Raw genomic sequence first — 15,396 nt, 5'->3', positions numbered from 1 at the left:
AAAATCCACACCTAGGAGCCACCAATGTCCTATCCTGTGTGCTTTTGATCCATTAAAACACATTTATTTCAATGTTCATATTTTATACACTGCACAAAACTGGCCCCACTTTTTATTTATAGCGGAAGCTCAGTGGGGGTCCAGCAAAAGAAACTGCGAATCACAGTGGACATCTTGCACACTTGATTTGTCAATCCTGAAGTTACTTTTGAATACCTTAACTACTGAAAAGAGATGAATAATAGGAATCTTCTTTTCCAGGCATCCAGATTTTAGCAATACAGGCAGATAATATTGTTAATAAAGTGGATTATTTAACAGCACTGGCTAAGAATAACGGGTAATAATAAAGGGTACAAAAGTGGAGTTACTGTTTAATCCATTTCTGCCTTGTGTCATTGTGTTTTTATTAATGTATGTACATAGTATGCTGGGTGGGAGGGGAAGCACCATTCTTGGCTTGCAGAAGAATTACTGGAAATGGACCTTAGGTTACAGTTTTAAATCAGTTCACGTATAACAATGTCTAAAAATTCACTGGGTAAAAATAGAAAGCGAGCCGAATGACCAGGCAGCATCATCCTGGGCGACATTGTGTCAATATGGGATCCAGTTCACTGGGTCAACATGGTGGTAAAATGCCTTTCTTTGTATTTTATGCCACTTTGATTAAAGTACAAATCTACCTACCTTATTGTTACCCTTTGGCAGCCCCCCTAAGCAAAACTGCCTACTGGTGGCCTAATTACCTCCATTCTAAAACCTCCAAAATTCTTTACAACCTCACAAATGTATTTTCTATTTCTATTTCTTGGTCCACTCATGATTTGTCTCCTCTCAGTTCAAACTCTGCATTCTCTTCCTCTCATAGTTTTTCATGGCTTGCTGACCCTCATCTATCCTCCTTGTCCTCTATCATGATCAGCTTCCATCCTGTCTCCCTTGTCCTCATCCTGAGCTACCCCCCAGCTCATCAATTAGTTTCTTGTCATATAGAACAAAGGTCGCCAACCACTGGTCTGTGGTGGTCCACAGAAAAATTTGGACATTATTTGCATTTTTTTGTATTAATAATAATAAAACAAAAATAATATTGCAATAAATTCTTATATTCTGAATTACATTTTCACCTTTAAATTGCACTAAATTCACAAACTGTACTGAAGATGGAAAAACGGAAGCGCAGCGTGCCGTCAGTGTAGTCTGAAGTTGTATGAGGCAACCACTGCCCAGCTGTACACTTCAGTATTGTTTCCACCATTACAACAGTCACTCCGCTCTGCAAATACTGATTCTCATCCGATTGTTTTCATTTATTTGTTTATTTCTTAGATGCTCTTTTAAGTAAGTATGACTGTGTATTAACTGTAAGTATTTTAAGCAAGTATTAACTGTGTATTTTCTTTAACTGTTATATTTAATGGCATCAAAAAGGTAAACTTTCATAACTATCATTTCTTGTTTGGTCTTAGATTCAAATTAAATAATTCGAAAATGAGTGAGAAAAGGCAAACAAATTTGTTGCATTTCTTTAGTAATAATAACAATAATGCAACTAATGATAATAGTAATGTTAGTAAAACTAGAACCCTAAATACACTTAACCGTGAGCTGATCAATGAATCAGAGCTTCCACAGTCCTTGTCAGGCACTATTAGGAAGATCATTATTTTACAAATGTATTCATATCTAAGTAAGGTTTCTGGGGCAGTTATTTATACCAGAATGTTTTAAATTACCTAGAACCTAAAACCAGCATGCAATAAAATGTATATAAAACCCCAAAAATGACCTCATTTACTGTACACTGTGTATAGAAAAGTAGCTTTGGCACTACTGTATAAGACAAGAAATATGTTGAAATATATTAGACCCCTGCAGGGTAAATTTATTAGATAGGATTTTTGTGCCTATCAAATAGATATAACAAAAACTATTATATAGCAAAAAAATCCAATGCTTTAATCAGTGTGCCAAAAGGGAGTAAATAATAGAAATGAAGTGTACATACACTTCAATTAATTTTATTAATGGCATATGTTTGTTGCTGATAATCATAAAATTATTCATAATAACATTTTGCTAATATCCCTCATACAAGATCCTGAGTCTGTTCATCTCAAGAGAAGGATCAGAAGAAGTCTCAAAGAACCAACCTGTGCTCATTGTCAATTCCAATACTTCTTTGTTTCTTTTTCCCACCATTAAAGATTTTCCAGTTACTTTACATGTAAGTATAAGGAACATTACAAGTGTGTGTCTGTGTATTATATATGATATTAGGCATAGAAATACAAAATGCATAATAGGATTCATTCTATTTTTTGTGTTTGCTTTAGCTCTCCAAAAATGTTCAAATTTTCCCTTCCTTGCAAAATTTGCAACATTCCATCGCTTTGGAGGGTAAGGAGCTTTTACAATGGGCAAAGCAGGTATACGGAGAGGTGTCTTTCTTCGCTGAGCTAAAAGATGAACCAAAAATTCTTCTGAAGATGAAGAAATGTAAGTGACAGAGGAAATCAGATCACATAAAGTGTTTTTGTTGGGGGGGAGGGGTTAGATGCCATAAGATACAAAAGTGTACCCCCTTCACCACCACAAAAAGCCAACATTTCATAATATACCTGCAGGGTATTGAAGCTCTATGATGAGTTCGAAAAATTGTTATGTTTATCTCATAGGCCAAGCAGAGTCTTCCTATGAAGTGGTTATTGTGACACCAAGATATAAACATTTAAAAAGAGCCTGACTATAAAGAAAATGTTGACAGCTTACCCTCACCGTGGCCAGTGACCAATTTAATTTTCTAGGTGTAATTTATAGACAAGGACCATGGACAAGAACAGGCTCGCAAAATTCTTATTATGGGACTGTACACAACGGCTAATGTACATGTAACAATTTGCAGTTCTTTAATTGGCCAAGGACCTTTCCATCCCTCTGCCATATATAATTGCCAGGAGTCCTATATTTTGTAAGACAATCCTGATTTGTTCATATGTACAATAAACAGTTAACATTTACTTTTTAAGTTTTAGTTTGTGTTTCCAAAAGGTTGACAACTTTTAAATGTGCACTTTGTACAACACAACGCCTTTTGTTATGCACAAAGGATATCATACAGCAATCCCTCTGAATTTTGATCTTTGTATGTAAAGGTGACACAGTATAGACAACATCCACAATGAATGCGCACAACGAATGCCACTTTCCTATCACCTTTTAAACTGTTTTCCCTGGTTCCCATCTCTGCCCTCCTATTACATATTTGCTGAAAGAGGAGTAGGCCAGGGGAAATATCTACAACAGGCAGCTGTTATATTTTTATTGTCACAATTAGAACAGTAGGAAAGTAACCTCGAGTAACCTTGGTCATTTTCCTTAGGAATTGTGGATGGAATTTAAAATAAATAAATAAAATAAAAACAAACCTGGATTATAAGGTAACATACAAGATTTACATTTGTGTTGTAATAATGATACCTAAATGTCAGCAAATTTATATCTTCAAATGCACATATTATGTTGATAAGAGGCTATAGTAAGAAAGTAATACAGGTAGTCCCCAGGCTACATCCGAGATAGGGACTGTAGGTTTGTTCTTAAGTTGAATTTGTATGTAAGTCATTATTTTAATAAATGCAATTAGGACAGATGTTTGTCTCAACAAATTATTAGGCAGCGTCCTGTTGGTTACTGTGTAAAATCCTCACTGTGAGTTAATCACAAAGAAAAAAAAATCTTTATGGAGCCTAAACATTCATTATGTTCAGGAGCAAGCTGTGCTTTGTTAAAAGTTTGTTTTGGTCATTAAAAAGTTACAAGATGTTACAGATCAGCTCCACTCTTAAACTGCGTGCACACTTCGTTGGAAACAAACGACTAACAACCGATCGTCCGAAGTGCACAAAGACACCGATGAACGAGGATTTGTAGATGGAAACGAACGACCATCCCGGCGGATCTGATCGAGCGACAATCGTTCACGATCTATTGCGTGTACGGTCGTTCAGTGATCATGGATAGTTCTGCAGTACTTCTCCTTTACATGTCACTTCCTGCATCGTTCAAACGATCGTATCTAGCGTGTGTACACTATTGGTGGATTATATTTGAACAATCGTATTGTTACAACATGAACAGAATTGTGCACAATAGGATCGTTTAAAATAATCGTGCATAATCGTTAGTTGTTTGTTTTCTAACAATAATTATTGCAAGTGTGTACCTAGCTTTAAGATTAGCCACAACCTCAGCTGTGTTTAGCAAAAGATTTCTACTGCAAGTCATGCAAACGCCCTCCCCCTCCAAGCCTCCATCCTACAGAGAGTGAGCAGGTTCCTGTACACAGTGTTAATAATAACACTAAAAATAAAAAAGCAATATATGCAAATTTTTGTAATGCTTAATAAAGGACCTTGTCAGCAACTTGCATGTAAAAGCACAGAAAAAAACAAATACTTAAATGATTAGTTTTGTGTCTATTTGAATACATTTGCAATGTGCCTTTTTTAACTTTTTTAACTAGGAAAATAAATTCCCCTCCTTCTTGCACATCCTAGCCCTGATTTCACCTGGTCTACCTTCTGTATGTGCTGACCCAGCATCTCAGTCCCTCCCTTTTCCTTTCTGCTGAGATCATTTCCTAGATGGCAACTGTGGTCTTAAGGCTTTTACTATTTTAACTGCACATATAATTAAATTTTAAATATTTATGTATTTATATAATAAAAGAAAAGGACAATATTTACACATAAAACTATATCTATAATGATATAGATATGTTTAAACCATTTCGGCTGGAGTTGTGTATAAAAATGTACATTTTTGATCCTCATAGGTAAAACTGGACCCGAGTCTTGTGTCCCACAGGAAAATTTCAGTTTTGGGGAAATGCTGCAAGCAGAAAATGAAGACATAGCAAGCTGTAGTTATAAACCCTCAGGACCAGACTCAAAGGCTGAAAGGAATGTATACATTGTAGAAGTGACCCATGCTGGGCCTGTATCAAGGTATGGGTAACCTTGAATAAGTTGTGATTGTCTGTGTAAGAAAATTGTTTGTATGGTTTAAATTTGAACCTGAACCTGAAACACAAATGCATATTAGGAGCATTTATTATTTGTATTTCCCATTTTGTGTCTCAAAAAGTACTAAAGCCAGAGACAGCCAATCAATTTGGCATTTTCAGAACAGGTCAGAAATGTCATTTTTCCTTTTTTTAACCATGGCCTATTAATGTCTTGACATCCAAGCTTAACTTAGAAGAAATGGCATTTTAAAGCAGTTAATATGACACTGTCCAAAATTCACTGAAAAACTACAGTGATTTAAATTACAGTGACTGATTCAATTGCAAATGTGAAAGTCACAATTCAGTGCTTTATAAATATGCAGCATGAGGGTGGCATTATTCATAAAGCAGCCTTCAGCATGTATGAAGTTCCTATTTAATGTACAGCGCTGCGTAATATGTTGGCGCTATATAAATCCTGTTTAATAATAATAATAATATGTCAAAATTAAAGCAGAACAAAATTTTTGTTGGTGGGTGGTGAGATTTTGCTATATTAAAAATGTATGTACAGTATATAAGGATTTTGCATGTCTCTTGTGCCAAAAAAAAATCTACCACCTGGTGACTTTTTTTTTCTTCAGTTTAATGGTGATTTATTTTAATAGTCACATAAGTACTCTGAGTTGTGAGAAGCCAAGATGTGCAAATTAATTTTTGTAGATTAAGCATTGGGGTGCTAATGAAGTAAATGCACCACAATTTTAACAATTTTATTTACAATTATGCTCAGGGGTTTTGCACTTGAATAGGGTTATCAAAATAGCTGCCTATGGACTTCAATGTATATCTATAGAAAATCGAATGAACATGAATATTTACCATGATTTGTGGTTATTCTGACAAAAAACAAAAACAAAAGACAGACACTTAGCAATGATTTTTGACAGAATTTATGTTTTCTGTGCTTTCTACAGTAGTAATTAAGTTAAGCAATGATACCCAAATCTTCTTACCTTGTTTTCTAGTCACAAAACAATAGACATTTATGCCAATTTTCTTAATGGACCATGTGCCAAACCACCTATGTTATTCCTGGTGAGTGACCCTGACTACGAATGGAATATCCAGAGCAAGGTGGATTTCAGTATTCAGGTAAGCTAATACTGAGATATCTTCATAAAGACTTTAACAATAAATGTTTCTTTTTTTCCCCCTTTAGATCTTCTAAAGCAGAACTAAATATGTGTTGGTGTGGGTGAGGTTTTGCCATAATCGGAAAAGTATGCACAATATGCCAAAACAAAACCTAAAAGAAAAAAAATATTTTAGATCCATGTCATATATTGAAACTGCTACTGGCCACTTACCAGGTAAATGATAACTAAAAGAGCACTTAACTGTTGGAGTCTCTCCCTTTGTGGTTCTTGGCCAGTGGCAGCCCATGTGCCATAGACCTTATTCAAGATGGCTGTATTTATTAATATTTTCACCAAACGTTTACACAAACTTCATATAATTCACATTGGATTTTATTGGAAAATTAGTGAATCAACTTTTACTCAAGATTCTTACATTTGCCAATTAAATGAAATATAAAAATTAGGAGAAGCCTTTGTTCTAATTGAGCAGGGGTATTGTTCAAATTGTACAATTGTACAAATTTTACATCTCCTATTTGTCATTTATATCACAAATCCATAACATTGTTCCTCCAAAAGGAATTTAACTGGAAGTGTGCATTTATTGAAAAGTACCTTTCATTTGTAATTCAGAACAATATTTTATATGTATACGTATTTACATAGAGAAAACACCCTAGTCAGTGGGTATAACACAGTTTGACTTAAAATATATTATTATTATAAAAACAGTCCAAAATATGTAATATCAGATAGGTAAATGCGTTCAGTGATGTGTTTCCCAACCCCAAGGACTTTTTCAAGTGGTACAATTTTCTGTTTAGTATCTCAGAATGCATCTGTAAATGTTCTAGTACTTACTAACATTTGGTTTTCTTTTTCAGTCTTCTGGAAAATATAAGTTAGGCACTTTTGAGGTACCTGCTAAGCCGTATGTGACATATGATGAAATGGTGGAGAAAGCTGAGAATATTAACCCGTATACAATAACATTAATACGCGTTGCTGAAGCCAGATCTGTGAAGATATCTATGTCATGTGGTGAGTTCTGACAAGTCCATATGTATATAATATATGTAGGAGTGTGCAGTGGTTTTGTATACACTTATCATGGACATAAAAATATATACTAATATAACAACCATGAAATATTTCATTTTATTATTTTATATATTCTTTGAAAATAATCCTGTTGTGCACTACAGGAGGACTACATAAGCTTAGAAGTTCAAATTCTTACAAGCAAGTGTCCGAGAAGAGACTTGTCCCTGTCCAACTAGTTGTTACAACTAGTACACTGAATTGCAATACACAACATTCCTTGGTGTGCTAGGTTGCCATTTATTTATTTAAATCACACACACACACACACACACAGGTGAATAATAATGACAGTAAAGTGTAGTTAGGAACAGAGTATATTGTACTATATAGATTTGGGTTTGTATTGGCAAGTTTGTACAAACTGCAAAACTGTGAGTAAAATGGCACTTAAAGGGTAATTAGTCTCCTTTTTTAAAACAGTAGAAAACCAACCAACAATAACAACTTCAGAAAGACCTGAAGATCAGTGTTTCAGGATGCAGTCAGTGTGTACAGATGAATACTTGGTCATCACATTAGAAAAGAACTCACAGGTAAGGCCAGCAATAAATCTGCTGAACAGGTTAAAGAGAAAATCCTATATTTGTGTGAGCTACAAACATTAGTACCACCCAAAGTGTGCCATTTGTTGGTGGGCATGATGAAAAATGGGTGCATTTTTGAGACACTGGGCCTGATTTAATAAAGCTCTCCAAGGCTGGAGAGAATACACTTTCACCAGTGAGGCTGGGTTATCCAGCAAACCTGGAATGGATTTCTTCAATGTCATTTGCTATTTGCTATTTGCTAGCAAATGCTTTGAAACCTGGACCAGATCCATCCCAGGTTTGTTGGATCACCCAGCTTCACTGGGAAAAATGTATTCTCTCCAGCCTTGGAGAGCTTTAATAAATCAGGGCCACTGTCTTTGCAATTTAATTCACATGGCAAGCGAGAGCCACAAAGGAAATATATATATCGGAATGGGGAATAGATACCCACTATGCTTACCAGTCTTGTTCTGTTGCATTTTGGAATGTCCACTATGTGCCACCACCCCAGAATATCTTATTGGTACTGGTCAAGAGTCACTATAAGTTTTGACTGCCCAGTTTTGGTTGGTGCATGTTCTACAACAACAAAGAAAAACAGCTTTTCCTGCCATAAAATTACCAAAGCATTCCCTGTAGACCTAGATCTCTGTGATACAATAATGGAGTTACAGACACTGCCCCTGCTATAGCACCATAAATCTGCCCATAAAAACCAATCTTGTCATTACCCAAGAAAAGAGGAAGGAAGTGCCCCCAATTTGGTGGTAAGCTTCAAAAATTAAATGATAAAATTAAAAATAATGACTAGCACTCCTTGAACTGCCTATACACTCCCAGAAAGAACTGGATATTCCTTCATTATGGCTGCAAGTGACTTGATCTGCCACAGATTAATCTAGCAATTTTATTTGCTAGATTTGACAATTATGTCAAACAAGAAGGTATGAGTCTATTCTTAGTATGTCAAATGATCCATTTTGTCTGGTCCTCTTATCTATTTGAAAGTGAGAATACATCTGGTGGCCTTAAAGTTACCCTAGGTATCAGGTGACATGATGTTTGTTGCGGTATCAAAGCTCAAAAAGTTTATGGGTATTGTTTTCCAGAGTAATTGTCATCTTCCAGAACCTGAGAATGTTTTCTTTGAAGACCCCAAGTGTACTGCTAAACTGGGAGATAACTCGCTTGTTCTCGTTGCTTCTAAAAACGAATGTATGTCTCAGTACATGAGTGGTTTTTTCATAAACTCGGTAAGTACATTTGGTACGCATGGTAGAACCTTACATCCCCCATATATTTCTTTCTGCGTGCCCTGCAGCTATTGCAGCCTGTTTCATCACTGTGGTTCGTGGAAAGATTCCTTCCATATCCCTGGTCAATAGAAACAGGCTTCCCTGGTTGAAATACTGGCAGTTGTACTGTTCCTGCCTCAGTGTACATTCAGATTGCCATGTTTATCTTTGATATGATGAGACCTTTAGATTTTGATATATTTGCTCCTATATGGAGACTCAAGTGCAAAATTTAAGTAATGGCTTCCTGCAATGGAAGAATCCTAAAACAATCCTCTCTAAACTACTCTGTATCTAGTGCTGCAATCTCCAGACAATTCAACAATCAACACTTCCTGAAGAGTTAGGTGTCGACCACTGTGGTCTCTTCTGCTGGGTGGTGGGAGTTCACATCTGCCACCCGTTGAAGAGGTATTCCCAGTCTTTTATTAACAGAGCCATTGTTTAACCTTTTAGAGGTAAATGACAAGGTCACTTTCATTGGTAACTCATTGGTTAGTCTGCTGATTCATACATCGTTACTGTGTTTGGTAATGATATAGAAACTGGCAGGAGGATCCACAGATATTAGAACTCTAACAATTCTGAAAGTGCTGAAAATGTCAGATTCAGCGAGCATAGTTTGAGTGGGAAGCTGGAAAGATAGGTATTCCATGTCTTCTTTTTTTGGGGAAGGGGGTCGGTGCTTGGACCTATTCCAGCAAAGCTGCCATTTATTGGTAAGATTATATACTTTATAATTAAAATCATTTATTTATACACACCACTAATAAATATAATAAAATGTAAATGTAATCATACTATGGTATAAAGTAACTGTAAAGAATACTTAGAAAAAATAGCAAGAAATTATTAAATGTCTCAGAAGATTACCCGGAGCAACTGATCAGATTTATTGCCCATTAAAAATATTAAACCTTATTGGTTCATTCTTCAGGACCCTAGTTTTATGGGTTTTTTATTTTACCAACATAGTTTCTGTCCCATTGCTATAGTTGTTGTGCCTGTTGCATTAGTTTTTCCCATACTTTTATTTCACAAAGCAGTATGGTTGGCTCAGTGGTTAGCACTCTGGCCTTTGCAGCACTAGGTCTCAGGTTCAAATCACACCCAGGACACTATCTGAATGGCGTGTGCAGGTTTTCTCTGTGTTTGTGTGGGTTTCCCCTGGGTCCTCTAGTTTTCTCTCACATTCCAAAAGCATGTTTAGATTAATTGGCTTCCCACAAATTGACAATGTATAATGATGTATGGTTATAGTAGGGACATTAGATTATGAACCCTTTTCAGGGACAACTAATATGTTGGCACTATAAAAATACTGGATAATGATAGTATCAAGGTCCAAATACTTCTGTTGTTGGACATAAGAAAGTGCCAAGAACACCTACAGCAGATGAGAGCATCATCACACCTCACCCACTGCTGGGAGAGTAAGAGTGGGATATATGAGACAAGCAATTATATAAATATGTATATTGAAATATAATACAGGTATTACAAGGCAGTTTTTTTCATGGGGTAATGGATCACTAAATAGGGCCAATAGAGAGGTATGAAAGTTTTTCTTTTGGCCAGAGGCTTGTGTGATAACTTAACCTGTAAAATTGCCAAAATGTAAAGGGGTGCGGAACAAAAATAAAAAAAAAACATCTTCATTGAATTATAAAAGACAATAACTTTATAACAATAAAATTAACTATTATTTCAGCATGAAGCAGATGAGCTGTTTGGTAATTTTTTAATGTAGAGTTTATTTTTGCTACAAATTCTATTATATGAACCCTCTACACCTGTGGTGGGAAACCATAAGTTTGGCTGCTCTGGTCTGAAATGGCCAAAAACTGCATGTGTAAAACCTTTTTTTCTGTGTGTTTCTTCTTTCTGGATATTGTGTCATTTGGGTCCTTTTTCACGGAGCATACAAGAGCAGCACACCACACTGTGGATAATCACATTCGCATGCAGCTGCGTCTGGAGATGGAGTTGCAGCACAAATTTTTCAACAGCAATCATGAAGTCAAAAGCAACTTGTCCCCTTTGGGAACCATGCCACCATCTGCCAAAGCTGCATGAAAAAATGGCTCCCAAGTTCTCCTATTTACCAGAATGACTCAGCTTGCTATGAGTCTTAAATGGCTTTAATTGCACGTATAACCTGTATTTGACAATGTATTTTTTTTCATTGTAGCTAAATATAAAAGGCAAACAGGATAACATAGGGCCACAGGTATGTGACCATGCATGTCATAAAACAGTTCTACATCTATCATCCTATTAAATATTACAGGAAATCCATACATTGAATTTGAAATCAGCTATGAAATGCATGAAACATGTTAAATGCATAAATAAATCTTATATATATCTTTTTTGTTGGTCTGGTAAATATGTGTTATGGGATAAAAACAAAAAATAATGGGGATGAAACTGTTTCTAATGACATGAAAGGGGACCCATAGGACTTCTTATACTATACAGTGATACCTTGGCTAACAAAGATAATTAGTTTCGGAATCACATTTGTTAGCCGAAATCTTTATTAGCCGAGACGTGATTTCCCATAGGTTTCTGTAGAAAATCATTTCATTCGTTCTGGATGCTGCCCACAACTTAAATATAAGTTTTATAAAAATAGTAAGTACAATAAAAAAAAGTAAGCACAATATATAAGGTCATAAACTCACAAAGGCTGAGATGAACAGCTTCCCAATTGGAACAGCCTCAACATAATATTAGGCAGCGTGGTGTCAGTTACTGTAAAAAATCCTCACTGTGAGTTATTTACAACAAAAACAAAAAAAAACAAAGAAAAAAAACTTTATGTAGCCTAGAAATTTATTACCTTCTGAAGCAAGCTGTGCTTTGATATGCAAAAAGAAACAGCTGCAGAGTTTGTCTTGGTCATTAAAGAGTTACAAGATGTTGAAGAAGTGCTCAGGCACCTAACATCACCCACAACCTCCACTGTTTAGCAAAAGATTTCTTGTGCAAGTCATGCAAACTCCCCCCCTCTAGCCTCCATCCTGCACAGCAGCAGTTCCTGCTTCTTTTTTTTATTACTTCTGTTAGCTGAGCCCATATTCCAGTCTTATAGGCAGTGAAAAAAAATTGTTAGCTAAATAACTTGTTAGCAGGGCCACTTGTTAGCTGAGGTATTACTGTATAAACATCATTTGTTAACAATACACACATTTTGGTTGCACATAAGTTGTATGTATCTACTTTCTAACCTACTGCAAGACAATTTGGTGTGATATCTGCTAGTTACATTGTTTCCTTTGCTTTCCATTAGATAATAAATTGTGAAAGTCCAATTATCCAGATTGAGTTGCGACATGGTCGTGATCTCCAGATGAACACGACCACTCTGGATTCAGACCAGACCGTGCAAGTGCTGGTAAGTTCTGAGCTATTTTGAAAGATTAATGCAGACCTGTGCATTTCTATATGAGCAAAAATTCTAGATTATATCATGTTACCACTCTCTCATTGAGTTCAACAATTAAAAAAAGCCTTCCTGATAACTTCAATTAAACTGTTAATTAAAGAGAATGTTTAGGCTTGTCATAGATGCTTTCAACCGATCACCAATCTCATCTATATCGCTAACAATTGTCTAGTCTTTTGCAAATATTGATCTGTGTATGAAAGAACTTACAAAACAAATGGCAAAAGTTTACAGATCAGAGAAAAAAATAAGAAAGAAAAAAACAATTTATAGTAGTACACTTATCATTTGCGAAAAATTGAGTATATTCTATATCCTATTATCTTTACCATTAACCTTGGTTATACTTTAATGGTTACAGAGAAGCTTGGTTTTGCAGCCACCAATTGTTTTTTCAAATCTTACAGACATCAGTCAACATTCCACATCATAATGTTCCCAATACCATGACACTAAGCGGATGTTCTCTGATGGTGCATAGTAATCAAATCCTGGAGGAGCAAGGTCCTGCTGTTATTGATGGGAGATTGGTGTGGACAATGAACACAAGACTTCCAGTGGTAGAAGCCCCAGTCCATGGTGAACTCACATGCACCTTCTGTATGGCTAATCCAAACTTGAAGCATTTAGCCATCAAGGGAAATTTGAGCGGATTTCCAGTAAGCATGGAATTTACATTTTTGTAAACTTTACCTTAACATGATATTTAAAAATTTCAATTTTTTACAAGCTTTTGCTACTATATTTTTTAATTATATTACATGTACACATGTTTAGATGTCACAAGGCCATCAGATATCTCAGAGTCCCATACTTTATGATGTCAGTGCCCTTAAAGCTGTCTTAGGCTCAGGAATTAAAAGCATACACATTCTTGGCATACCCAAATGAATTAATTCTGGCACATATGCACAGTTTTGTTATTCTGGCCTGGCAAATCAAACTGGCCATTAATCTTGAACCTGTAAAAGAACTGGGTAAAGATGTTGGTACTGACAAGAGAGTGTGGGGTGGAAGGTTTAGTTCCACTGTAACTGCAGTAAATGGTCAGTCATATGTTAGGGTCCTTTCAAACCCACAGTGTAAAATTGCATGGTTGGCCATTGCTTTGCACCCAGAGAGAAAAACACACACAGTGCAGGTAACCATATTTGAAAGCAGCGCAAACCTTTAAACAACAGCCATGTGGCCAAAGCAATTGTCACTTTTAGTAACCGTTGCCACAATCTGCCACAGCTGTATTAAAAGTGATTCCCATCGGCAGTGATGGGATGGGACTACAGTTGAACCTGCTGCAGAATGCTGTAACTCACCATGGGTCAGAAATTGCCCTTAATGTAACAATTGTACCAGTTCCATTTACGTAGGTGGCACAGTACAGAGATATGTTAGTTTTAAAGAATTGGTTTTACACAATGAGTCTGTATGCATGATTTTTTTTTGCTTTTGGAATTAAAAAAATGGTAGAAATATAATCTGTAGATGTCTGTGCTCCAATGTTTTTTTTTTTCTTTATTTTAGGATTGCCCAGCGCAGTTCAAAATGCAAAAGTCACTGCACTTGACTGTTAGAGCTCCCAATCATAGTAAGTAATTGTACAATTTGTGGTTATCAGAGCTTCAAATACAATTATGGCAAAGCTAAACACATTCAAACATGATCAAATTTGTAACAAGCAGTAAACTAGTAAAACAAGCCCTTGGTGACCTTTGAAGCTGCAGGCCCTATGGGGCATGTTTACAGTAAAAGTCCTGACATCTGTTAAGAGCCAACTCAGCAGCTTGGCTCACCCTTTTCCAAGCCAATTCAGCTTCCTTTATCAGCAGTGATTTATCAGGATCAGGTACAGCGGCAATGTGTAATTTAAATACAGTAAAGAAGCTCTGAAAGGGGGAGCTAATTTGCTGAGAGAATGTCACACAGGATAAATTATGAATATGTTTGTTTCTTAGTCTTGCACACATTTTAAAACTCAAACTGTTTGCCCCAAACCACTTGGTAGCTTTAACTCAGATCATGTTTCAAACACATGCCTTGAGAAAGTGGGTTTTTGACACATGAAACAGTTGTTGGCTGTTTCTAATAAAGTTACTAATAAACTAGTTAAAGAAGAACTAATACTTAACAAACAAACAATTGTGAGCAGGCAATGTCTCTTCTGCAAAAAAAAAAATAAAAAATAAAAACAAACAAGTTTATCTGCCCCTTTTTCAGCCTTTTGTTGAATGACTTTTGATCATTGTGCAATGCTGGTATAACTGGCTACAAGGAATGAACTTCTGTGCACATGTGTGGAAGATAGGTCATTATGGATTACCATTCAAGATGTCCAAAAACCCATAATTGGAATTAGACCAAGTGAAGATGTTGCTGCTAGCAATGGAGCAAGTAGAAGTTTAGTTCAGCTTTAAAATAGAATGAACTTGAAGGTTGTTCTTCTTTGCTAAACCTCTAGCTTGATAAATAGTACCTAGCTACCTAGGAACTTGGGCAGACCTAAGCTTTACACTAAACCTGAATTATAAACAAAATTGTAGGCTTCCATGGCCTACCTCAAAAAATGCTTGTTTTTTGGTGGTCTTCCCTTTCTAGAGTTCCCAAGTCATTGACATGTGTGCAGCAAACAAAGTCAGAGTGATAACAGAATGAGTGATCGTAATGCTTTTTCCAAATTATCAACTCTGAAAATACTGAAGCTGAGCTCTGTTCATTATAGCCAAGGAAAATTTTTAGAAAAAGATAATAGAAATGTATCACCAGTATGACCAGTACCAGTAATACCAGTATGACCTCAGGAAGTAGTGTGATGTGACCCAAGAGAACATGGAATAAGGGAGATGTAAGGGCAGGAAGGAAGCCA

The 15,396-nt window shown here is 36.0% G+C and overlaps 2 protein-coding genes across 5 annotated transcripts in view; one reads left to right on the top strand and one right to left on the bottom strand.

Annotated features, from left to right (window-relative positions):
- CERCAM (cerebral endothelial cell adhesion molecule) overlaps positions 1 to 15,396 on the bottom strand; it is a 461,142-nt gene that overhangs the window by 150,495 nt on the left and 295,251 nt on the right. The gene's annotated exons all lie outside the window — the stretch shown is intronic.
- ENG (endoglin) overlaps positions 1 to 15,396 on the top strand; it is a 36,812-nt gene that overhangs the window by 15,894 nt on the left and 5,522 nt on the right. The window contains exons 3-13 of one of the 4 annotated variants that reach the window (XM_072431195.1): positions 2,102 to 2,230; positions 2,340 to 2,502; positions 4,841 to 5,012; positions 6,043 to 6,169; positions 7,041 to 7,197; positions 7,684 to 7,793; positions 8,900 to 9,043; positions 11,277 to 11,315; positions 12,381 to 12,485; positions 12,944 to 13,195; positions 14,058 to 14,121. In XM_072431195.1, coding sequence (XP_072287296.1) covers positions 2,102 to 2,230; positions 2,340 to 2,502; positions 4,841 to 5,012; positions 6,043 to 6,169; positions 7,041 to 7,197; positions 7,684 to 7,793; positions 8,900 to 9,043; positions 11,277 to 11,315; positions 12,381 to 12,485; positions 12,944 to 13,195; positions 14,058 to 14,121 — 1,462 coding nt within the window. Of the gene's footprint in view, positions 1 to 2,101; positions 2,231 to 2,339; positions 2,503 to 4,840; positions 5,013 to 6,042; positions 6,170 to 7,040; positions 7,198 to 7,680; positions 7,794 to 8,899; positions 9,044 to 11,276; positions 11,316 to 12,380; positions 12,486 to 12,943; positions 13,196 to 14,057; positions 14,122 to 15,396 lie in introns of all 4 variants that reach the window. The other 3 variants (XM_072431194.1, XM_072431198.1, XM_072431196.1) reach the window with 3 other exon arrangements.

Source organism: Pyxicephalus adspersus, chromosome Z (genome assembly GCF_032062135.1).
Source record: "Pyxicephalus adspersus chromosome Z, UCB_Pads_2.0, whole genome shotgun sequence".
NCBI classification, from domain to species: Eukaryota; Metazoa; Chordata; class Amphibia; order Anura; family Pyxicephalidae; genus Pyxicephalus; species Pyxicephalus adspersus.
The sequence above is the reverse complement of the archived record's forward strand: the minus strand, read 5'-3'. Positions and strand labels throughout refer to the sequence as shown.